Here is a 24,073-nt window from a genome sequence, read left to right as displayed (position 1 = left end):
GTGAACTTATCCCATGTGAAGGGTCCACGAAATTTCGTCAACCACATGTGCCATTGCATGGCGATGCCTTATAAATGAAAGGAGGTAAGCTGAACTTGTAGTTCTGGTGTAATGTTTTTGAACTCAAAGTATTGTTCTGCCTTGTAAATTCATCCAGTTGGGTCGTCTCCGTTAAATTTCGGAAAGGACAACTTGAGGTTTTGATGGGATGGGTCATTTATAGTATGGGAACGTGAAGTATGTGGGTATGAGGATTCATCACGCGTAAGAACTTGGAGTTCGGTTAACACCGCTTGTAAGGTTGCGTTCACCTGATCGAGACTTGTGTCATGCCAAGATTTTGTTGACCTCGTTGCAGAATTTTGCATTCGTTTTTCCACGAGTGTCTATGGTTTGCAAATTTTTTTTTGGACCATGAAAAAAAAAATAATAATAATAATAATAAAAAATACTGGTTAAGAAAAAAATATGATCGCTTTATACCGAGAGACTGATACTGAAAGAGAATGAAGTGTAAATAAGAGAAAAACTAAGACAAAGGTTATTTCTGACACAAAAAAGATGGAACGACAGGAGGGAGAAAAACGAAATAGTGCGAGGGGCGCGGGGGCGGAAACAGGAAGAGAAAAAATCGGCTCTGGTTTTCGGAAACAAAAAAGTTCGTCGATTCCGGCAGCGTTGAGGAAGATCTGCGGGTCTGATTCGCAGCGGCAACGGCAGAGGCGAAGAGGCGACGACGGCTTCGGTGTACATGGAACAGGTTGTTCGGGTAGGCAATCCTGAGATAATGGAGAGCTCACACAACAACCAAGCACTCTCTGACAGCCGGAAGAAAAAGAAGAGAGGTATGGAGATAGAAGGGTACTCTGTGGAGGGCCTTTCTATTGGAGGACAGGAAACTTGTGTTATTTTCCCAACCTTGAAAATTGCTTTTGACATTGGACGTTGCCCACAAAGAGCTATCTCTCAGGATTTCCTATTTATCTCACATGCCCACATGGACCACATTGTAATTTTCTTCACTTTTTTTTATGCTTTAAATGCAAGCGTTTATCTAGACAGTCTCTTTAGCTGATTGCTTCTGGGACAGATACTACATGTTGTAGAGAACTAAAGGAAAATCAGTGGTTTGAGTTGATTGTGTTAAATGAGTATAATACATTGGTTGGGACACCAATCAGTGAGTTTATGATTTGCTGCTGTTGATTGGTTCAACTTGTTTCAGTTTGATTTTGGTGAATTTCCCCCCTCTATTAAGTGTGAGTGTATGATTTGCTCCTGTTGATTGGTTCAACTTGTTTCAGTTTGATTTGGTGATTTTTTCACCTCTTTTAAGTGAAATTTGAGGTTTATTGAGGCCAGCTTGATAAATTGATTGCTAGTTTGAAATTTTCTCCTCATTTAATTCTTCAAAAAAAGTTACTAAATATATGATTTTTTAAAATCACAATCTGGAATTTATTTGAGTTTGCTAAAATTTGGGTCAAGATACTTGTTGGATATTTGAAGAAGTCATAAAGATAACTTAAGGAGGTTCTGGAAGTCTTAGGGTTGAAACAATTCCTATTATGTCCTTCTAAAAAAAACAATTCCTATTATGTCAGTGCGACATGGATTTGGAGAAAGTGCAACCAATTCTTTTAATAATATGGTAGAAATTGGCTGTACATTTAGCCTAGTGCTGCCTAAGGACCTTATTACAGTAATTTTGTATGAGATAGACTAGACCTTTAATCTTTAGAGATTTAGTCCCTCGGATAGACTTTCCATATGGCTGACCAAGATACTGTTTCCTTTTCAAGAATTTTATTTGGTTTTGGTTTCTTGCAGCATGGACTGTTAGATTTATTTGATGCTTAATTCTTTTGGCCATTAATTTATGTGACTTCCTTGATGCGATAATCTTGCATTTATATGCATCTGCCAACTAGGTTTACTTTCTGACTTTGTTATTGGATTTTTACATGTTATATAAAGTCTAATATTCTTTTCTGAAACCAGGGTGGGCTTCCAATGTATGTAGCTACTCGAGGCTTGTACAGTATGAAACCTCCAACTATATTTGTTCCAGCAATCATAAAAGAGAATGTGGAGAAGCTGTTTGAAGTGCATAGAGCAATGGACCAATCAGAACTGAAGCACAACCTTGTGGCAATGAATGTGGGTAAAGCTCTATCATCTTCAAACTGTCACTTCATATGAAGAACCTCTTGGTTTGAACTTCTGCTGTTTGAAATCCATAGTTTCTTTGGCATTCTTCCTGCAGGAGATGAGTTTCAGCTGAGAAAGGATCTTCGTGTTAAAGCTTTTAGAACCTATCATGTCATACCAAGTCAGGTACTGTTGCTAATAGACTCTGATACTGTGATACATTTGAAACCCTGTTCATCCACTTGGGAATGTGTGCCATATTTAGACCATCAACTTTTGGACATCAGCAAGGTGCTGCTACCACAACAAAACTATTTGTGGACGTGCACACTCATACCAAGCTATTTGTGGTTTTATCTCTTCCTAACTTTCAGTTTCAGCCCATGTTTGTGCTCGCTTTACTGACTTCTCCTCATGGTGGATGGTAACTGAAGTTAGCAGGGATGCTGACCACCTGAAGCCTTGCTTATGTTGGAAATGACCTTTTTGCTGTTGTTTGCACTCACTTTCGTTGCTTATGAACATATTTTTTGAGGGAGCTAGTATCTCTATTGATATTTCTTGAGGCACTACTTTCTACTTGTGAAAGCTACTTTTATGCTGATGACCTTTTTTTTTTCCTGCATATGAACACAACTGATATGGGACTAAGAGGTGGTTAACGAGGGCACATGGTCCCACTTCACAAATACACCTGTTCCATATCTAGTGACTAAAAACCTATAGGCTTCAAAGGAATGTTTTTTGAGCTATAAAAGCTAGCTTTACATTGAAGACTGCATCGGGTAGTCCCTTTCAGTTGCTGCAGACTTATTCTCTGTGTTTACCTTCAAATTCTTTCCAGGGTTATGTTATTTATTCAGTGAGACACAAACTTAAGCAAGAGTACGTTGGTCTTCCTGGGAATGAGATCAAAAGCTTGAGATTATCAGGTGTAGAGGTCTGTCTTGTTGGACTCATCAACTATGCACATCAGAAGCATATTTAATTTATATGTACCACTGATAATTTTTGTTGCTCTCCTGTTTTCTCTTTAGTTATTCATTGTTATGACTACCTCTGTGTTTTCCTTGATCTGTGAATGACAGATTACTTCTACAGTTACTTCACCTGAGATTGCTTTCACTGGAGACACCATGTCTGATTTTATAGTAGACCCAGAAAATGCTGATATTTTAAAAGCAAGGGTTCTTGTAATGGAGGTAGGCGGCTCCCTCCCTCTCCCTCTCTCTCTCTCTCTCTCTCTCTCTCTCTCTCTCTCTCTCTCTCCTTTTCTCTCTCTTTCACACACACACTCACGTAAATATTGATTAATTCTTTGTTCTGAAGACATATCATTAGATTGTTATTAGGGGCAGGGTTTGCCTACAGAAAGATCATACCGTGTATGAGCTGGTGGTATTTATGCCTTTCTGTATTCATACCTGGTTATCGAGAACTTGATTGAAGTTGAGAAATGAGATCATAGCAGTTTAGTTGGCAAATGGTGTACTTATTGGATTGTAACCGAGGATTTGTTTCTCTCCTTTGTCCAGTACTTATCACCAGCATGATGTGTTTGTTCTTTATTCTCTTGTATTTCTATTTGTTCTCTTATCAGTCAAACTGCTCGAGTTCTTCTAAAAAATGGTAACATGCTGTCATTCCGTCTGACAAGTTCATTTCACAAACTGCATTGCTATCTGTAGATTTGACAAGTTCATGTGATTGATGTTGATGAGTAGCAAGACATTTGTAATAAACTTGTGAGATGTTTTTTGAGTTTATTATTTTTGGTCTCTCTAAAATCTTGGGAAAATATTAAAATTCCTAGGATGCTGTCACTTGTCTGATCTGATTTGATGAGCTAGCAACTGGTGCTTTATCAAAACCTGACTAAATTACTGCTTGTCTACCTGAACTCTTTTAGAACTTTGTACTGCAGAAGTGTTATACCTGTTGCCTTGGGCTGAAATTTGTATGTTTTCTGTTGAGGTTCTTGGATAGAAATGAACTTTGTGCAGGAAAAGAACATTAACTCTATTTTTCAATACTTGCAATATGGTTCGCCGAATCCGGGCATCTGTGTTCCATCTTTATTTAAGCAGTTGATTATTTGCTTCTGCTCAGCACTCTCATCTTAAATGCATCATGCCTAATATGCTTACTCTCCTGGTTATTAAGGCCATTATATTTCTTGGCTCACTTATATCTTGCGGCTGCAAGTGGATACTTTGTCTCTGTTCTTTTGAGCTTCCAGTAAGCAAGCTTAGTAAACAAAATTCCACTGTTTTGACCCTACCAATTAAACATTGTAAGAGTTGCATTAGAAGACATTGTCAGACAAATCTGTTGGATGGGAGGACATCAGTTGATAAAAAAAAAAAACTCATCAGACAAATCTGGATGTGTCCAAGGGTTAGGGAAGCCTCATTCTTGAAAGAAATGCCACATCCTGCTAGAGATGCCCGCACACTTCATGTTTCAAAATGATTCTTTATTAATGATACACACAAGTTTTGTGCTAGCAAGTAGTGATTTTTCTAAAAAAGTTTTGCTTTTATGATCTTTTCTCCAGTTTGTCTTTCCTAGATTAATTATGAGCAGATTACAAACGGTTTATGTGATGATGCCATTAAATTTCATACAGTTCTCTCGCGTTTGTTTTCTTCCTTATTATTGATGAGCCACTGCATCAGAAGGGGTTTTAGGAGCTGCATGTGATCTACCTGGAAGCTACAAGTAAACTTTTTCTTATCTCTTGTTTTGCCATCCTCTTGCAGAGTACTTTTGTCGACAATTCTGTCTCAGTAGAACATGCCAGGGATTACGGTCATACCCATTTGTCTGAGGTTGTTCTTTCGGCTTGCACACATTTCTTTTGCTCTTATTTGTTCTTATCTGTAGTGAAATGTTTACGAGGAAAACTTATCATTGCTTTTTGTGCTATGGGTGGACATACATGAGCAGATAGTTCACTATGCGGATAGGTTTGAAAACAAAGCAATTCTTCTAATCCATTTTTCAGCACGTTACCAGGAAGATGTTAGTTTTTACCATTTCTTTTGAAAATATTTACTGCCTATCACTTGTTGGCTATTGTCTATTTACTTATCTTCATGTCATAATTTTGCTTGTAATTTGCTTTGGTCTACCAGGAGATTCAAACAGCTATTTCTGCTTTGCTTCCTCCTCTTTCTGGGAGGACATATGCCCTTACAGAGGGTTTCTGATGAGGAAATAGATTGGAATGAAGACTGGCACTTCCAGAAAGATTTCTTGTTCACTCAGAAAGCCTGCATAGGAATTTTTTCCCAAAAATTTCATAGTCAGTGGATGTGGGTCTCTAAACTGTGCCAAATTCTGGGAAGCGAGTAGTCGTTTGATTTCACATAGCTTGCTTTATACTCATGTTGAAACTTGCTGAGAATGTAGTTCTTGGTAGTGGTTCAAAGCTTGTAACCATTAATCATTTGTAATGTTCTGTTGCTTGCTATCGTAATCTGGTAAAATGTCTGGACATTTACCATGTTGCGTTAATGGCAACAGGCATACTTCGAATCCAATATCTGTTCCAGGTGACCCATGTAGCACTCCATAAAGCTTAACCGTCAAATTTGGATATTTATGATATTATTTTAAAAAAATTGGGTAATACTGTAAAATTTTCTAAAAATAATCTATATTTTGAATAGTAGTAGTTGAACCCGGTTTATTCTCATTGAACCCACCCGGTAACTTTCTTACCTTTGCCCGAGACGTCGGAATGGTCGATCAGACTCATCCGAGTACCTGACTGGGATCGATTGCCGATCCGGTCACTTTCTCTGCTCTCCTTATCCCTGCATAAGAGACAAAACTGACACTTGTCACCTTTGTATTAATATTTAGACAACCCTAACTAAGCACACTTTTTATGATGACGAGTCAAATAACGTAGTGACGAATATCCAGTCCTACTCCTGACTCGTCGGCGTCTTTCTTCTTCGGATCTTCGGAGTCGAGCAGCGACAAAAATGGAGGCAAGGTCTCAAATTCCAACAGTGAAACTCGGAAGCCAGGGATTACAGGTCTTTTCTCTCTTATCGGTTTTCTCGTTTTCTTAATAAATCGAGCCATAAAAATTTACAAATCTGAGAACGTACGATTGAACGAAGTCAACCAGCAGCTTACAGAGAATTCCATTTAATTCGCGGAGATCTCTAGCTCATCTCTTAGCGCTCTTCTTATTCGTCGATACGAAAGAGTGGTACGAGTTTTTACAATGATATATGCTTCAACGATTCGGTGGTACTTTTCTGAAAGAAAGCGCAGCGTAGGTTTTGACATTTGAGAAGAGAGCTTTTGTTAGTAGTGCGAAGATCACTGCCTTCGTTTGTTCCATTGTGCAATTTTCCTTTCATTTATGTGGAAGTGGATCTCTGCCATAAATTGTTGCAGATTTCAATAAGAAGCCTTCTACTTGTTATTCGTCTTAACATGTGATTTGGTTGTTAAATGCTTACGGATCTATTATTTGGAGTTGGGACATGTAAAATAGATGGAGAGCAGAATAAATTAGTTGAAGAGGGGAAGGTGAAGTATATTGGCCTATCTGAGGCCAATTCAGTCACAATAAGGCAAGCCCATGCTGTGCACCCCATTACAGCATTTCAAATGGAATGGTCACTCTGGTCTCGTGATAATGAAGAACAGATAGTTCCATTATGGAGGTTTGGCTAATTTGAAGTCTGCAACTTCAGGATTGTATGTGTGTAAAGATTCTTTATCCTGATGTTTATTCTTTTCTATTTTCTCTATTTTTCCTTTTGCCAAACCTCTTCTCGTTCTATTCTAGCATTTCTGTCCAAGATAACTAAGATTTCCCTTCGAAGATAACTGATAGATTTTGTTTTAACGGATTAGTTTGTGTACATAGCATACTCTCAGGGTAATTTTGTTTGTTCTTAGTTGGGTTCTTAAATATATGCTCGTTTTGTTTTACCGTAGATGACAGGCTACTGTATAAAAGCCATATTCCAACTATTGATATGGATAAATGTGCGGTTCAACCTGGCTTTTTCATAATCTGAATTACTCTAACGATATGGTTTTTGTCTGAATATATATATATTTTTATAGTTTTAACTTTTCGTCATCTCCATTTTGGAGTGACTTCTATATATGAAGCAACATACAAGTGTGCTTACGACTGTGCTGGTGCTGTTCTTGTTAGACATTAATATTGTCAAGCAAGCTCCACATTTATAGCTATTTATATTTTTTTCAATGACATCAAGGCACTGGATTTTCATTGTTTTCCCTTTCTTCTTGAGCTCTTCAAGGAACCTGAGGGTTTTCTATCTGGTATAGGACAATATGACTTACTAGCAACTCTTAATTTGCAGAGAACCTGGTATTGGAGTGGTTACATACTGCTCTCTAGGTAGAGGTTTTCTCGTTGGAAAGGCAGTGGTGGAAAGTCTGCCCGCAAATTCATTCTTGGTACTATAGACTTTGATTTGGATTTGAGATTTTCAAATATTTATCATCTCTCCGTTTGTTAAAACATTTTTCATTTCATGAAGATGAATGACTGCAATAATGTTAGTGAACTGGTTATATTCAACCTGCATTAGTACCATAATCTTGTCTCTGTCAGTCATCACATCCTAGGTTCACTGGAGAGAACTTCAAGGAAAAATAAGTCCTATAGGAGAATAGAGAAGTTGGCCCAAAAACACCAACATGGGTTCTTCATCAACGGAACGATGTATAGTGCCTATACCAGGTACCCCGTTACAATAAATTTATTTATTTTAATTTTTAAGTGTTTTTAATTAGTTGACGTTTTATTGTTGTTCCATCATCGTTTGCACTTCAAGTATTTGATAGAAGCAACAGAAATACACTCTTGCTTTGTTTTCTTTTCCTATTATTCATAACTCTAGATTAAGGATTGTTAATTAGTTTTTCCTTAAATGTTAATATTCACCGAAAATAACTTGAAGGAAATGTCTGATGTTGTACCTTGTTTGAAGTTGGGTCCGATGCTCATTTCAAAATAATTAACAACCCTCTTTCCTATCTTATAAATACAAAATCTTTGTACTCATGACCAAATTATGTATGAAAAAAGAATTTGAATAACCATGTGATGGTGGGTGAGGTGCAAGGCTTCCAATTTAGACCCATATTACAAAATCTTTGTACTCATGACCAAATTATGTATGAAAAAAGAATTTGAATAACCATGTGATGGTGGGTGAGGTGCAAGGCTTCCAATTTAGACCCATATGGCAAATGGGTCTCTGAATATTGGTCAGATGGAGCATGACCTTGAGTTGATGTACAAAGGGTTAAACTGGATGACGTTTTCTCATCCAAAAAAAAGTGTGTTTATAATTGAAATTGGTTTTAATTACACCCAGTCTCTAACCAAATCAAAACTTCTTACAACAAAGAATGGGTCAAAACCAAATTGATCTGGCCGGTTTATCTATTCAAAACTGGCAAGCAAACTTATATGACCTGATTATTAGTCTTTGTATCCAGTCGAACTCTCTCAATATCATATTGAAGAGCTCTCTTAGCCACTAGAAAAAGGGGAGGCTAGAGAAATTTGGTTTTCGCCTCAACTCCTTTTCCTTAAACCTCAAAATAACAACAAGAGTGCTTTCAAGTCAATTGATTTAAGATTCAACCAAACTAATTAGCACTCGTAAACATTTTTATATTATTGCATTGATCTCGAGTTTGTTAGTAGCTGGTTAGTGGATAAAAAACTACCTTTATAACCAAGAGACCTTTGAAACATAGAACACTTACTAATTTAATAAATAAAATTATAATTTAAATATTTGTTTATTTAAGTAAATCTAATTTTAATTTTTTCATCCTTTTTTCCGTTTAAGACTGACTAAAATATAACTTTAAAAAGTATATAATAGTTACGTGGCATCTTCTTATTGGTTATTCAAGTAAATACATATTTTTATAATATTCATTAGATTAGGTACTTATTCATATCACATGTAACTTGTCACCTTTCACGTCGATGAGTCAAATAACGAAACACGGCCTCCAGAATCAGACAGAACCCGGCCGCGTGCCGATCTTTTCTCGAGCTTCCTCGTCTCTCTAGAATCTTCTCCTTTCCCGTCGGGATTGTAGCCACGTCGGATTTGTTGGCCTCTGTGGCAACAGGTAGGCGATTTCCATTGCGTGCTCTGGCATGTTCCGCGTACGCTACAAAAAAAATGGATTTTCATTTACGTCATTGTTGCACGATCCGTCTTTCTTCTCTTTCTCTGCTGCTTCGCCTTTCATCATTGCTCGCTTATCCCATCCAGTCTTGTGTCACAGAGTGTCAAGTTTCGTCTGTGTTGTTCTTCTATTATATTCAGATCGTCGCAGTCGAGTAGCGGCAAAATGGAAGCGCACTCTCAAATTCCGCGAGTGAAACTCGGAAACGATGGATTAGAGGTCTTCTCTCTTCACGGTTTTCTCATTAGCAATACAGATTTATAGAATCTGAGAACAATCGGATGAAGTTAATTATGAATATAATTTACAGAGAATATGATTTCATAGTGGAGATCTTTACCTCATCTGTTGCTCTTCTTGTTCATCTAACAAAAACTGCAATTCATAATTCTGTTGGTACCGACATGAATTTTTATATGACATTTTCTTCAAGACAATCGCTGATTTAATTAAAGAAAGCGCAACGAATGTATTCGAGATGTTATCCGAAAAGAGATTTAATTTCTTAATAGTGCAAAGATCGGTGCTTTCGTTTCTCAATTATTCTTTCGCCGGTTATTTCTTTTCACTCCAGGTCTCCAGGTTGGGTTTCGGTTGTGTTGGCCTCACGGGGACTTATAATGCTCCCCTCTCAGACGATGCTGCGATAGCGCTTGTAAAAGATGTCTTTCAGAGAGGGATTACTTTCTTCGATACGGTAGATTCCTATGGAGCGGGTGCTAATGAAACTTTGATTGGGAAGGTAAGACCTCCACGTATTTCGCTAATTCTAAATATTTGTTTGCTTGTCTGTCGCTGTATGGAATTGACGGAGATTGATAAGAACATAAATCCACTTTCAAGAGTTCCTGGACCTGCAGCACCTTGCTTCTCCATTAGATTGTCTCAGTTCGTGATCTTCTGGTTTTCAAATGTTTTCTTCGATGTTTTTACTGAAGATGGTCGGAAGATTCTTACGTTTTGTTGAGGGCTCTGAAAAATACCACTTTGTGCCTTTTTGTGGCATTTTGAGCGAATTTGAGTACCAAGTGACGCTCAAAGATTGGTGGGATAGCACCTAATCAAAGAGCCACGCCTATCAATTTAATTTTTGTACATGGAATTATGGATGTTTGCCTCGTTCAGAAGCTCTTATTCCAATCTAAGCTTTTTCTGGTACAATCAAATTTAATAATTACAGGCATTGAAGCAGTTACCCAGAGAAAAGGTCCAACTGGCGACCAAGTTTGGTCTTTTCAAGTATGCACCTGGTGAAATGGTCGTCGAGGGCTCTCCTGACTATGTACGTGCTTGTTGTAAAGCCAGCCTTCGGCGCCTTGATGTCGACTATATTGATCTCTACTATCCACATCGGATAGACACATCAATACCAATTGAGGATACTGTTAAGTGATTTTCTTCACTGCTCAGTTTTCCTTTTGTTTATGTTAAGGGCTCTGAGATTGATTGTTGCTAATTTTCATGTAAATAAGAAGGCTTCCACTAGTTATTCGTTTTATGATGTGATTTAGATATTTAAATGTTTATGGTTCTCTTATTTGGAGATGACATGTAAAATAGATGGGGGAGCTCAAGAAATTAGTTGAAGAAGGTAAAGTGAAGTATATCGGTCTGTCTGAGGCCAGTCCAGAGACAATAAGGCGAGCACATGCTGTGCACCCCATTACAGCAGTCCAAATGGAGTGGTCAGTCTGGTCTCGTGATATCGAAGAAGCGATAATCCCATTATGCAGGTTCGTTTTAGTGAAGTTTGCAACTTTTGGATTCATACAAGTTTTGTTTATATAAGTAGGGGCACTAGCTAGATGGTTTTGCCGCTATATATACATATATTATCAGAACGTTATGAGGGGTAATTTTATCATTTGACATGGTCTGTATTTTCTAGTGAGAACGTTGTCTTACTTGGTATGTATAATCTATAGTTCTATTTTTATGTAATTTGAAGATGTGTGTGATGAGTTATATGCTTATAAGTGTATTGAGGGTATTTATGACTTTTGACCTATTTTCTCTTTAGTTAATACAGGGAGATGGAGTCGACTTTTTGACCTGATCCAGTGCTAGACACTCTTCTTCAAAATCTTTTTTTCTTCTTCTCTTTACCTCTTCTCTCTCTCAACTCTCTTTCCTTTACTATTTTATATGGTATCACAGCAGGAGGTGGTTTTGGTTACAAGCGTGTAAAGTCTCTCCTCCTCCTCCATTGAAGCCAACGATTTCATAGAAAAGGGAAATTCCAAGGTTTGGTTTGACTGGTTGACAAAAATTCACTTTTTGTGTTTTTTCTCTTTGTTAACCCTAAACTTTATGACTTCTACTACCTTTAAAGCACTTTAATGCTTGTCTAGTGTCCTAAGTGGGTCATTTGTCTTGGAATTTTTCCACTTGTTTGGTGTGCAGCCCATTACTGGGCTTAATTGCTCGTCACTTATTGGATAGGCTGACTAGCTTGATTGGTTGATTTCTTGGAAGTATTGAAATGGAATTTATTGTTCTTTATGAATATTTTGAATTATTGGATGATACATGCAATTGCATAACCCTATTTTTTTTAGAAGTGGGGCCCACAGAGTTTGTGTAGGTAGTTGCTTTGTGAGAAGTTATAGTTACTTTCTTTTTGTAATTTCTGGTGTCCAAGGCTGATTCTAGTGAAATGATCACCTCCTCAAGGGACTTTGGAAGCTCATAGGGAAAAGATTCAATCTTGATTACTTTTGAGAAGTTATATGGGCAAAATTATCTCAACTAGTCAAAATCAATTCGTATATACCTCAAAGGCAAAAGGAAATTTAAATTCATTAAGGAAGATCCACCAGTCCATTCAAATGATGATTGGGAGGTAGAATATAGCCAGGTTATAACGTGGCTAATCAACACATTGATTCCAAGTTAAGGAATCAAATTATGAACTCTGAGACTGCAACGAAGATGTGGATGTCTCTAAAAGCCCTATATGCTCAAGAGAGCATTTTGTCTCGTGTTTATGATTGTATACAAAATTATTTAGCCTCAAGTGGGGTGAGAGATAAGTTATACACTACTACAGTAAGTTGTATGAGTTCGTCAGGAGATATTTTTCACCCCTCACCACTGATGAGAGAGAATTGAGAAAACAACATGGGCAACTTCATGTAGTTATATTTTTGGATAACTTAGGACCGGAGTTTGATGCAGTTAGGACACAACTGTTGGCCTCAAATGATATTTTGTCCTTATCACTACATTTAACAGAATGATGTGTGCAAAGACTGTCAATACATCCAGGGGGAGTAAAAGAAGCTAAGCATGTTGATGCATCTATCCTTCACACTTTGGGTAACACAAAATCAATCAGAGGTTGTGGTGGAAACAGTAGAGGCAAGGGCAAAGGCCGAGGTGATAGTAGACATGAAAGCAAATGTATTCATTGTGGTTGTTCCAACCATTTCTCTGATAAATGTTGGAGTAAAATTGGTGAGCCTGTGAGGGCAAAATTTCTTGTTCATGAAAACAATAAGACATCCATTGGGTCCATGGCAAGTATTGTACCAAGAGCACCTGATGAGGTGTAGCAACTTGCTCAATGCATGACACAATTGGTAGCTATAACCGCTACCTCAACATCTGTAGCTCAACCTTCCATTTCCACTGCCACTTTGACTAATTCAGGTACACCAATCCGACATGTGTGTTCTACCTTTACCTGGGTTAAGACCTTGCAACTACTCATATGTCAAGTATGCCTTCCCAATTTTCTGATTTAAAGGAGTCATCTAGCATTAAGCATGTTACCCTAGCCAGTGGGTCAGTGTCATCAATTCAGGGAATGGGTACACTAATCCCTTCTTTGTCTATGTCACCTCAGCCAATGTTATTTCTTCCCAATTTTTCACTTAATCTATTATCAATACACCAATTTACTAAATTTATGCATTATTCTGTAACTTTTTATCCATCTCTTTATGTTTTTCAAGATTTCACGACGAGGAGGACGATTGATTCCACATGTAAGAGAATCTGGAAGGTCACTCATAACCTCCTTCTCATGTTCTTCATGTTGTAATATCACCCTTCCAGTGGTATCTATGGTTAGGACATCCGTCTCCAACAAAATTGGTTCAACTCTTTCCTGATTTTCTTTTTAGTTTATCTTTTCAGAGTGATTCGTGTCAACTTGGTAAACATAACTGGACTTTGTTCCTCTTTTAACCCCACAAGAAGTAGTAGTTTTTTTTAAATTATTCTCTCATATGTTTGGGGATCGTGACCTGTGTCTAGTGCCTTCGATACATGCATTTTCTTTCTTTTCTTGATGACTTTAGTCAATGTACTTGGGTGTATCTCCTATGGGAGAAATATGAAGTATTCATTGTATTTCAACATTTTTATAATGAAATAAAGCCTCAATTTGATGCTTTACTTCGTGTTCTTTGCACTGATAATGGTTTGGAGTTTATAAATTAAATTTTTATTAAGTTCTGTCAAAGTCATGGCATTATCCATTAGTTCTCGTGTATTTACTCCTTAACAATTATCACTTGTTGGAAATTGCACGTACAATGCTTCTTCATATGACTGTCACTAAATCATATTAGGGTGATGAAGTTCTCATTGCATGCTTCCTTATCAACATAATGCCTTCTATTGTTCTTCGGGAAAAAAACTCTTATTTAGGTGTTAATACCTTCTGACACTTTACTTCCTCTATCTCCTCGTGTTTTTTGGTGTGTATGCTATGCTCACATATTTGGTTCTTTCATAGACAAGTTGTCTCCTCATGTAATAAAATGTATCTTTTTGGGGGTATTTTTTACACAAAAGAGGTGCAAATGTAAAAGTCCTCCACTAGGAAGACATTATCCTTCTTTTCTTCGACAACCATGGATGTTACTCCACCCTCTACAGGTCTAGAAATTGTTGATCTCTCTCCTGTGGAGTATGTTCCTTGTTTCTCACCAGCTGTTATTGCATATAAATCATTATAGGTATACCATAGAGGGCGTGTTAGTTAGCACCAATCACTATTCCCTCTCTCTCGCCATTTTGAGAATCTTTTTTGCTTGTTGATCCTGAGGTAAGTGATTTGAACCTTCCTATTGCCCTTCGGAAAGGTGTATGTTGTTCTTTTTTTATGCAAGATGCTCTCTTATCCCCTTAGTGGAAGCAAGTTATGGATGTTGAGATAGAGATCTTATGTGATAGAGGCACATGGGTCTTGTGTGATTTGCCTCATGGATGTTGCTTGGAATACACTATAAAATATAGGGCAAATGGTTCAACTATAAGGCTCAGTCGGTAGCAAAATGATACACTCAGATATATGGCATTTCTAAACCATAAATCTAGATTCTTTAAAGTATTTTCTTGGAATTGAGGTGACTAGAAGCAAGGTAGAACTTGTATTAACATAGAGAGAATATGTCACAAATATGTTATTAAGGGTGAAACTAGTGGAGACTCCTATGGAAGTAAGTCATGACCTTCATGGTGAGTAGAGTGAAGAACTAAGGACAAGACAATATATCGTAGACTAGTAGAAAATTGATTTATGCCACAGTTACTCATCATGATATATCTTTTTCTGTTAGTTTGGTTAATCAATTCATGGATCGTCAATGCAAAGTACATCTTGAACTTGCTTAGAGAATATTGAGATATTTGAAGGGTTTACCTGGAAAATGGTTGTTCTTTAAACCTCATGGATCATTAAAGATAGAAGTCTTCTCAGGTGAAGATTATGTCAGATCTAAACTTGACAAAATGTTTATTGTTGGTTATTATATGTTCTTAGGAGGAAACTTGATAAGTTTCAAGAGTAAGAAATCTAGTATAGAGCTATGACTTATATACTATTAGTGAGTTAATTAAGAAATCCAATACTAAACTTGATAGGAGGAAACAAAATGTTGTGGCTTGATCTAACGTTGAAGTTGAGTATAGAGCTATGTCTTATACTATTAGTGGGTTGATGTAGGCGAGATCAATTGTCCAGAAATTGAATCTATAGAGTGGTGAACCTATGACTATATATTGTGATAATTAGGTCAATATATTCATTGCAAGAAATCCAGTATTTCACGAGAGAACAAAACATATAGAGGTTGACTGTCACTTCATTCGAGATGCAATCATGAAGAAAGAAGCAGTGACCCCCTATGTTCAGTCAGGTGATCAAGTTGGTGATATGATTACAAAAACCTTGGGCAAACATAAATTTGGGAGTTTCTATAGCAAGTTGTAGCTTATGGACATCTATGCTCTAGCTTGAGGGCAGTGTTTGAAAACAGTATGAGGGGTATTTTGTTATTTGACATGGTCTGTATTTTCTAGTGAAGACACTATCTTACTCTATATATATAGGTGTATCTATAATACAATTTGTATGTAATTTGGAAGTGTGTGAAAGGACATACATGCTTATAAGTGTATAGAGGGTATTTATGACTTTTTATTATATTTTCACTCAAGTTAATAAAGGGAGATGGGCCTTGACTTTTTGCCTTGACCCAAAGCTATACATTCTTCTCCAAAATCAATCTTTCTTCTTCTCTTTACCTATTATCTCTCTCAACTCTTTTCCTTCATTTTTTTACATAGATATTTGTAGTTCGACCTAGATTTTTATATTTTATATTTGCAGCTCATTTTATATTTTGTAGTTGCTCAGGGGGAGATTTGGAAATTGTGCAGACTCAAAAAAGCGATTTATGGACTTAAACAAAGTTCGAGGGTATGGTTTGAGAAATTGAGCCAAGTGGTTATGTCATATGGATTATCTCGCAGTCATTGTATCCATTCTCTGTTTATAATGAAGAGATCATTTGGGATTGTTGTCCTACTAGTGTATGTGGACGATATTATTTTGTCTGGAAGTGACCGATAAGGGATTGAAGACGTAAAGTTATGCCTCTCACAACATTTTCAAACGAAAGACTTGAGTCCCCTAAAGTGGAAATAGCCCGAAGCACTGCATGACTTATACTCACTCAAAGAAATTATAACACTAATATAGTACAAGAGTATGGTTTATTAGGAGCGAAACCATTAGAGACTTTTATGAAAGTGGGTCATGATCTTCATAGTGAGGACAATGGTTAACTTAAAGACAAGATTATGTGTCACTAGTTAGTTGGAAAACTAATCTATGCCAGCGTTACCTGTCTTGACATATCATTCTCAGTTAGTATGGTTAGCCGATTCATGGATCGGCCACTGAAAATATATCTTGAAGCAGCTCAAAGAATACTAAGATATCTAAAAGGTTCTCCTGGAAAAGAGTTATTCTTTAAGCCTAATTATCATCTTAAGATATAGGCATACTCATATGCTGACTATGTTGGGTCTAAACTGGACATAAAATCAACTACTTGCTACTGTGTGTTTTTAGTGGAAACCTAATAAGTTAGAGAAGTAAGAAACAAAATATGGTGGCCCACTCCAGTGTCGAAGTTGAGTATAGAGTTATAGCTCATACAGTCAGTGAACTGATGTGGATGAGATCAATTGTATGGGAATTGAATTTACAAAGTAATGGGCCTATGACTATGTACTGTGAAAATCAAACAACTATTTTTATTGCTGGAAACTTATTTTTTCATGAAAGAACCGAGCAAATAGAAGTAGATTGTTACTTTGTCGGAGATGCAATTATGAAGAAAGAAGTAGCTACTCCCTATATTTGGTCCAATGATCAGATTGTTGATATGTTCACCAAGTCACAAGGGAAAAGGAATTTGAATTTTTTTGTAACAAGTTGAAGCTTATGGATATTTATGCTCCAACTTGAGGGGGTGTTCAAAAATACTGGAGAAGAGTAGTTTAGTAATTTCTAACAAGTTGTACATCCTAGGAATAGTTTTATCTTATTTAGTATGTTTGATAGTTTATTTAGTTTAAGTTTCATGTAATTAGGAGGATGTAAGAGTTCTAAGGGTTTAATTGAGTAGGGGCATTATTATCCTTATTCATGTTTTAAGCTATAAAAGGAGATTAGGGGTAGACCAAAACCCGAATCACGAGAGATTGAAGTCTCTCTGCTATCTTCTCCTCTCCTTTTCTCTCTTCTCTCCTTTCTCTCAATTCCTCTTATTCCATACTTTTGCCTCTACTTTTCAGGGAACTTGGTATTGGAGTTGTTACATACGGCCCTCTAGGTCAAGGTTTTTTTGCTGGAAAGGCAATGGTGGAAAGTATCCCTGCAAATACTTTCTTGGTATGGACTTTGATTCAAATTTGAGCTTTTCAAATATTTATCATCTCTACATTTGGTCGCTTTATTCAAAACAAAAAAAAAAATCATCTCTCCAGTTGTATTTCATGAGGATCCATACAAGCAATATTATTGAATTGATTATATTCAACATCCTTCACTATTAGCATAATCCTGTTTGTCAGTCTTCACATCCCAGGTTCACAGGAGAGAACTTCGAGAAAAACAAGGTCTTCTATGACAGAATACAGAAGTTGGCCCAAAAGTATCAATGCACTTCTGCTCAACTAGCTCTAGCATGGGTTCTTCAGCAAGGGAATGATGTAGTTCCTATACCAGGTGCTCTGCACTCTGCACTCTGCTGTCATAAATTTTCTTTATTTAATATGTAAGTGATTCTGGTAAACAGTTTAATGTCGTTGCATCAACAATTTCACTTCAACAAAAACAAATTTCTAACGTTCCAAGCACTTCAACAAAGATTATAATAATAAAAGCTTTTAGTTTCAAACTTGGGGAAATTCCTTGCTGATCATGTGAAAGTACTTTTACTAATTTTTTGCAAAACTGATCTGTGGTTATGAAATATTATGATTTTTTTTTTTTTTGGATCTTCTGATTGAATCTTACTATTTTGTTTCAAACTTGGGGAAATTCCTTGCTGATCATGTGAAAGTGCTTTTACTAATTTATTGCAAAACTGATCTGTGGTTATGTAATATTATGGTTTTTGTATTTTTTTTTTTGGATCTTCTGATTGAATCTTACTATTATTCTTTTTGAATGATGAAGACATTAATGAGCCCAAATGTTGAAATTTCCTAGGCACTCTCAGGAACAGGGAAAATATCCATGAAGTAGCAAAGAAGATTAAAGTATATGCGAGTTCATGGTCATGTTCTGAAGAGAGTGGCAGGGATCGTCGATAGACTTGACTTTACACTCTAGTAGTTCCACAACAGAGCTTGGCAGCTCAAATAAATCTTAAGAAACTTTATCTTAGACCAGCCTCTGCTTCTCGAAAAACATCCTTTGATCACACTGTCATTCTGATAACTAGCTTTAATTCATGCAATTACATCTAAAACTGGTAAGATTTGAACCCGAGGATTGGTCAATGGTTCAAACTTTGGTAACATGGCAAGAATAACCTGAAAGTTGGATCTGCTGGTGTGGGGAACCTTGATACGCCTCCGTACCTTTTGGCCTGTTGTGATCTAGCATTTGATCACTACTTTGTACAAAACAAACAAGTACTGATTATGTGCTTTGTTCTTCCAGTTATTCATAGTCCAGATTAAAGACTATTTGCTTTTTCTTGATGGCTTTTACCGTTTGAATCCCACAGGGACAACCAAGGTCAAGAACCTAGATGATAACATTGGCTCCTTGAACGTGAAATTCACAGAAGACGACATGAAAGAAATTTCTGATGCTGTGCCCGTCAATGAAGTTGCAGGTTCTTCAACCCATTCCTATATATTGTCACACTCATGGAGATTTGCAAATACACCACCAAAAAATTGAGAAAATTCCATATAGTGGGGTTTTTCTGATAGTGATGAGAATAAATACTTTAACACTATGAAGTTCTAGTTTGTCATGCAACCAAATTATGCTTGAACTGAGTTTGAATAACAATGTGACACAGAGTCATTCTATAAAGAGAAAATTACAGTGACATTATCAAGATAACATCTTGTTCTACCAGCCCATTCATCACCTCTGCATATTCCGAGGATATCTGTTAATTATTAGAAAGCAAAAACTTCAGAAACCAGTTGAAAATTGGGCATTCGTATACCATCATCGATCTCCAATTGGTGTAACGGAAAAAAAAAATGATGGCATCCTTTTACTTCTCATTCATCTAGATCCCTTTGATCAATACAGATACAGAGGAGATAATTTGGCACATTTGTTCTGATTTGGTTTTGGATTTTTGGTAGTTGAAACTGCAAGCTTACCATATAGTCCCAAATGCCAAAGAGTTCCATGAGTTGTTAATGAGTTAAACTGGATGATATTTTTCGTCCAGTTTGTAACAATATGACGATAGTTTTTGGGAGAGCAGAACATCCGATTGTTTTCCCCTTAATGACCTTTGAATTGCATTTTTCTTTAAGGTCTTTCACAGAAAAGTATAAAAAGGTAGATAATTTATCTGATTCTGGAAGAGCATAAGAGTGGAGATTCTATTATTTTCATCAATAAGCAGGAGGAACAGAAGTGATACGAGATGCGGAAATACCGCAAATTGTTTGTTCTTTTGAAATGCATAAAGACAATCAGCAAATCAGAGGTCCCGAATTTCATAAAGTGATGGCTTTTGATCCTTTAACAATGAACGAATCACAATCAGGCTGTTCACCTGTGCCACTGCTACCATGCCCTTCTCTTTAAGAACTTCAGCTCTACAGCTAAATATCAAATGAAAGAAATAATATTCTGATTATCCATAAGCTGAATAAATTGATTCATACAAGAAGCTAAGACATTCTTAATTACTCATCAGGAAACAAGGAGCAGGGGAAATATACAATTACCCTTTCAATCAACTTTCACATTTCCATGTCATGTTTGTGTTTCAGGTGACAGATCTGGTTCACTGGAGGCCTCGGCAAACTCCTCTCTATACATCTCTTCTATCATAGGCTTCCAGAGCCGGACCCGGGCATTAATGAACCAATTTGAAACCTAAAACAGTCAAGACCAATCCCACTACAACTCAAATTTGCTTAGTATAAACACAAGTGAAGCAGTATTTACTTCCTCTCTACATGAAGAATCAAAGATATATCCAGGATGGCTAGCTTAGTGTTTGGCAATCTAGAAAAAAATGTAAGGAGCAGTATATGCGGACAACCATAATACACCGAACTAAATGTGCCTAAATTACCTGGTTTCGAGTAAGACCTGTCTGTGATGCTAGCATAAGCTTCTCAGAGTCATTAGGATAACTGCAATAACATGAGAACAAATATTTATGATGCCAAGATAATGGTTAGAAAAATAAAGCTAAAATTTACCATTGAAGACAAAAGCACGTACGGATGAAGAAAGTGTTCAAAAAGCCATGCACGGAGGGTAATGACAGACTTTTCAGGCAGACCTCTTAATGGTCTCCATGTCTGTGGGGTTTGAGACAAACCCAATTGCTGAAGCGTTGAATTCCTTTGTCGGGTACTTTGATCAAGCAAGCTAAGTTGAGAAAGTCCACCTCGAATTCTTGGTAGATCTTCTGAGAGACTCCTTTTGGCAAGACGTATTTGAGCTTTGATAGTGTTCCTCAGTGTTGAGAAATGCCTAGACATAGCTTGGCGTGCAAGAGCAGTGTAAGAAACAGCTGTGCCCGAGCCTGCCACCACTTCAAATGATGATATAACTTCCTCCAAATGATGACAATACTGCTCATATCGGCTGTCAAGCTGAACATCAAGAAAATCAGTTATTAGAGCAACATTGTGATGGTTTATTAGAGCTTTTTCTAATTTTTTTTCTTTTGAATAGCCAGGTTATTCCATGTATAGAATCAAATGTCCATCAGATGTAGTTATTGAATAAAAACAGGAACCACTTTAGCATTAGTGAATTAATATCTTCTGAGTTCCTGCAATACACCCTGCATCGTTGTTTTTCCCAACTTCAAACTTGGGAGTCACTGAAACCCTCAAAGACATATTTGTGTTGCCACCACCTAGATCAGTTGTAAGTTGACTGGGATTGTGAACCTCATTTAACCTTAAGGAGGATACAGCGTTACAAAGATCACTCACACATGCAAGCATTCAATCAACAAATCATTTTACGTGAGTAAGAGAAAAACATGGTGGATTAGCAAGGAATCACACATTCTTAAATGGATAAACTCAGCTACTCAGCAGGACTAATATTCATACTGACAAATGCAGGACAAGTAGTGTTTGTACCTCATTTAAGAGATCAGTAAGTTTGGTCATTTTGATCCATAAGTCATGTTTCTCAGCAGATGAAGCCTCACTACTAGAATGAATATCCCTGTTCTGGTAATTCATAGATTTCCCCTCTTTGGAGCCACTTGTTGACAGCCTCCCATCCTTTTCCAGCTGCTGATCTGAATGGAATTCAACCCCCTTCGTGACACAAATGACTTCCTCCAGTAAATCCTGAGCTGGCTTTAGATATCTCGAATTTTGAATTATGGTAGTAAAAGTTGCTAATTCATTAGAAGTCGATCCATAGTGGGTTTGTGACATAGCAGAGTAACCACTGTTTAGGGCACTGCCTCCACAAAATGAAGGATGAACTTCTCTCGCCTCTCCTCTGTCAACAGAGTAGTGAGAGCCAAAAGGATTCAGATGCAGGTTTTCTTTGTGGTGAAATGAAGAGATAAGATCCTCTGATGGGACATGACACCTGAGAGTTAGAGACAGCCCTTGTGAGAAACCAAAGTTATGCTGAGGAGTCCTTTCTTTTGGGGCTTCAAGATTTAGTAAATGTCTCTGCCTATAGATGCCAGTGTCCTCAGGTGTTTCAGAGTGAACAAGATCAATGGACCTACACATCTGCTCCTGAAGTGACTGTAGACTAGGTAGAACACTGTTTAATTGGACGAAATTGCTGTTGCTTCTTGCATCCCATTGATAGGGATAACCATGACCATCAAAACTAGAAGAACCAGCGACCATGTCCGAGATAAAGCGTAGAATCACACTGCTGCCTTGAATGGAACTTGCAAAACTATAGCAGTCCAAGTTGGAGTTACGAGGTCACCATCGCATGAGATTTCCCGTCATTTTACCTAAATTCTGAATGAAATAGTGGTCGACGGAGCAAAAAGCCGCCTGACCTGAAATGTGAAATTTGGATAAGATGTCCACTACTAGATACAGCGAGAGAGCAGGTGACATATACAGTACGTCAGCACAACAGGCTAATTACTCAAAATTTTGTTCGTCCGGATTGATGAATAAAGATAGCCGCCTTCCATAACAAACGCTTGCACAGAAGGTAAGAGTTGAGAGCAACTGGACTCTGTGCAGTTCCACTAACAGTTTTCAGGGCTCCGAAATTACCAGGAAGACACTTTAATCTCAGTTTGACATGAGTAAGCACTAGTAGGGCAGATTAAGCACACTGGCAATGTTGAAGAACAGAAACAAGTTAGCTCTCTTCCTTCACAGGATGCCAAATTCGCACGAAAAATTGAGGGAGTGAGGCATGAATGCAGAATATCAAAGACAACATATGATGCCTGAAGCAATAGATTTAAAACAAGAGGACAAGAAATCAGAAAGAGTTGCGGAGCTATTTAACTCGGAGGACTGCACCAGTGTATTGATAGAGGACTCGCAGAAAAAAAGTAGGAGGGAGGGAAAGCAACGGAGGAGAAGGAAAAAACAGTCACGCTAAAGGGGTATGAATAATTCCAAAACCTAAGCAGTCCAATACAAACAAAACTAAAACAAATATTCGATAAGAAGAGCAAAGACTGAAACATCACCCTTCTGTAACAATTTTTAAAAGAGAAAAAGTAAAAGCAGCCGATACAGAACAAAGCTGTAGCAGAACCCATCTGCCAAAAAGCGAGAAACGAACCATAAAAAAAAACAAGAAAACAAAATCCAAAGTTTAACTAATGCCACTGCAAAAACCCTATCAGGAAGTTAAATGAAAACCCAGAAAAAACTTAAAACGGCTACATGACACACAAGCACCGAAGCAGAATCTATCTACCAAAAAACAAGAAACGCCCCATGAAAAAAAAGAAAAAAAAAAACCCTATCAGGAAGCTAAATGAAAACCCAGACACCCAGTACCAAGAACGAAAAGGAAAATAGAAAATAAGGAAGCCCAGCAAAACTTAAAACGAATACATGGCACACAGGCACAGAGATTAGCACTCACCTTCCTGACCTCGGACAGAACAGCAACCCTTCCTTTCTCTAGTGGGTTGGTCTAAACTCTAAAACTTTAAACTGCTCCAGGCCATTTAAAGAATCTGCTATTCGCTGCTGTCTCCTTCTTTCCGGTGATAAAAGGAGCATTCTTTCTCGAGCCTAGACAGAGTGTATGAGCTGAAGGACCAGAGAGCCACACGAGACACGACATGTAGAAGCCCAACAGTTGTTCGTATAAGCATGCAAAGAATTAATAGAGAGACGAAGGGAAAGCAGAAAAGTTAGCACAGCCAAAGCGGTCCCCACTTTCCTGACCCAGCACAACACAGAAATCAAACTCCCAGCTTTAGCTCCTGCCATCTTTGGAAGACACTCTCAGTCTCTCAAAGCTTTGCCTATTATTCCCATTCCCCCGTCTCTTTAACTCGCTTCATTGCTCATCGGGCTTTGCGCGTAAACAAAAGGTCTCTGGTCTCTGGCCTTCTCTGGCCTGAAGTTGAATAATCAGCTGGTTTGGATCCCAGAAAAAAAAAAAAAAGTAGGTTATCTTTTCCGGTTTCAGTTTGTCTATTGCTTATGAGAATATCTTTTCTCGGCCGAGTGAAGCAAGGACACAGAGAAAGAGATC

General features: G+C 37.5%; 3 protein-coding genes across 6 annotated transcripts; 2 read left to right on the top strand and 1 right to left on the bottom strand.

Moving 5' to 3' along the window:
• Nucleotides 1-566: 566 nt before the first annotated feature.
• LOC137948255 (tRNase Z TRZ1) lies at nucleotides 567-5,774 on the top strand. Of its 2 annotated transcripts, XM_068794267.1 has the most exons (8): nucleotides 567-1,009; nucleotides 2,002-2,164; nucleotides 2,267-2,337; nucleotides 2,996-3,091; nucleotides 3,240-3,353; nucleotides 4,914-4,982; nucleotides 5,101-5,175; nucleotides 5,289-5,774. In XM_068794267.1, exons 1-8 carry the CDS (start codon nucleotides 752-754, stop codon nucleotides 5,361-5,363), a joined length of 921 nt encoding a protein of 306 aa, XP_068650368.1. In that variant the 5' UTR covers nucleotides 567-751; the 3' UTR covers nucleotides 5,364-5,774. The 2 variants fall into 2 exon arrangements, with proteins under 2 accessions (XP_068650368.1, XP_068650369.1); XM_068794268.1 differs by lacking the exon at nucleotides 5,101-5,175.
• A 3,359-nt stretch (nucleotides 5,775-9,133) lies between these two features.
• On the top strand, nucleotides 9,134-19,242 carry LOC137947810 (probable aldo-keto reductase 1). The gene is made up of 7 exons (XM_068793597.1): nucleotides 9,134-9,594; nucleotides 9,950-10,117; nucleotides 10,556-10,759; nucleotides 10,936-11,108; nucleotides 17,473-17,569; nucleotides 17,752-17,905; nucleotides 18,915-19,242. The coding sequence occupies exons 1-7, from the start codon at nucleotides 9,541-9,543 to the stop codon at nucleotides 19,091-19,093; spliced, it is 1,029 nt and encodes a 342-aa protein (XP_068649698.1). The 5' UTR covers nucleotides 9,134-9,540; the 3' UTR covers nucleotides 19,094-19,242.
• Nucleotides 19,243-19,759: 517 nt separating this feature from the next.
• On the bottom strand, nucleotides 19,760-24,073 carry LOC137949053 (BEL1-like homeodomain protein 11). Of its 3 annotated transcripts, XM_068795314.1 has the most exons (7): nucleotides 23,453-24,073; nucleotides 22,487-22,681; nucleotides 21,496-22,394; nucleotides 20,618-20,994; nucleotides 20,466-20,526; nucleotides 20,113-20,263; nucleotides 19,760-19,986 (listed from the first exon to the last, which is right to left on the bottom strand). In XM_068795314.1, the coding sequence occupies exons 3-6, from the start codon at nucleotides 22,231-22,233 to the stop codon at nucleotides 20,141-20,143; spliced, it is 1,299 nt and encodes a 432-aa protein (XP_068651415.1). In that variant the 5' UTR covers nucleotides 22,234-22,394; nucleotides 22,487-22,681; nucleotides 23,453-24,073; the 3' UTR covers nucleotides 19,760-19,986; nucleotides 20,113-20,140. The 3 variants fall into 3 exon arrangements, with proteins under 3 accessions (XP_068651415.1, XP_068651414.1, XP_068651416.1); XM_068795313.1 differs by having other exon boundaries at nucleotides 21,496-22,681; XM_068795315.1 differs by lacking the exon at nucleotides 22,487-22,681.

This window comes from Aristolochia californica, unplaced genomic scaffold (assembly GCF_029961685.1).
Source record: "Aristolochia californica isolate CCGP_79_NKW_82.1479 unplaced genomic scaffold, dmAriCali1.0.hap1 SCAF_13, whole genome shotgun sequence".
Taxonomy (NCBI): Eukaryota; Viridiplantae; Streptophyta; class Magnoliopsida; order Piperales; family Aristolochiaceae; genus Aristolochia; species Aristolochia californica.
The sequence above is the reverse complement of the archived record's forward strand: the minus strand, read 5'-3'. Positions and strand labels throughout refer to the sequence as shown.

Coding starts and splice junctions, on each gene's coding strand:
- LOC137947810 (XM_068793597.1), top strand. CDS start 9,541: ATGGAAGCGCACTCTCAAATTCCGCGAGTGAAACTCGGAAACGATGGA. Junction 10,118..10,555: donor ATGAAACTTTGATTGGGAAG/GTAAGACCTCCA, acceptor TAATAATTACAG/GCATTGAAGCAGTTACCCAG. Junction 17,906..18,914: donor TGATGTAGTTCCTATACCAG/GTGCTCTGCACT, acceptor TGAATCCCACAG/GGACAACCAAGGTCAAGAAC.
- LOC137949053 (XM_068795313.1), bottom strand. CDS start 22,233: ATGGTCGCTGGTTCTTCTAGTTTTGATGGTCATGGTTATCCCTATCAA. Junction 20,527..20,617: donor TTTGAACACTTTCTTCATCC/GTACGTGCTTTT, acceptor ATGTTATTGCAG/TTATCCTAATGACTCTGAGA. Junction 20,264..20,465: donor CAGGTCTTACTCGAAACCAG/GTAATTTAGGCA, acceptor TGACTGTTTTAG/GTTTCAAATTGGTTCATTAA.
- LOC137948255 (XM_068794267.1), top strand. CDS start 752: ATGGAACAGGTTGTTCGGGTAGGCAATCCTGAGATAATGGAGAGCTCA. Junction 3,354..4,913: donor CAAGGGTTCTTGTAATGGAG/GTAGGCGGCTCC, acceptor ATCCTCTTGCAG/AGTACTTTTGTCGACAATTC. Junction 5,176..5,288: donor CAGCACGTTACCAGGAAGAT/GTTAGTTTTTAC, acceptor TTGGTCTACCAG/GAGATTCAAACAGCTATTTC.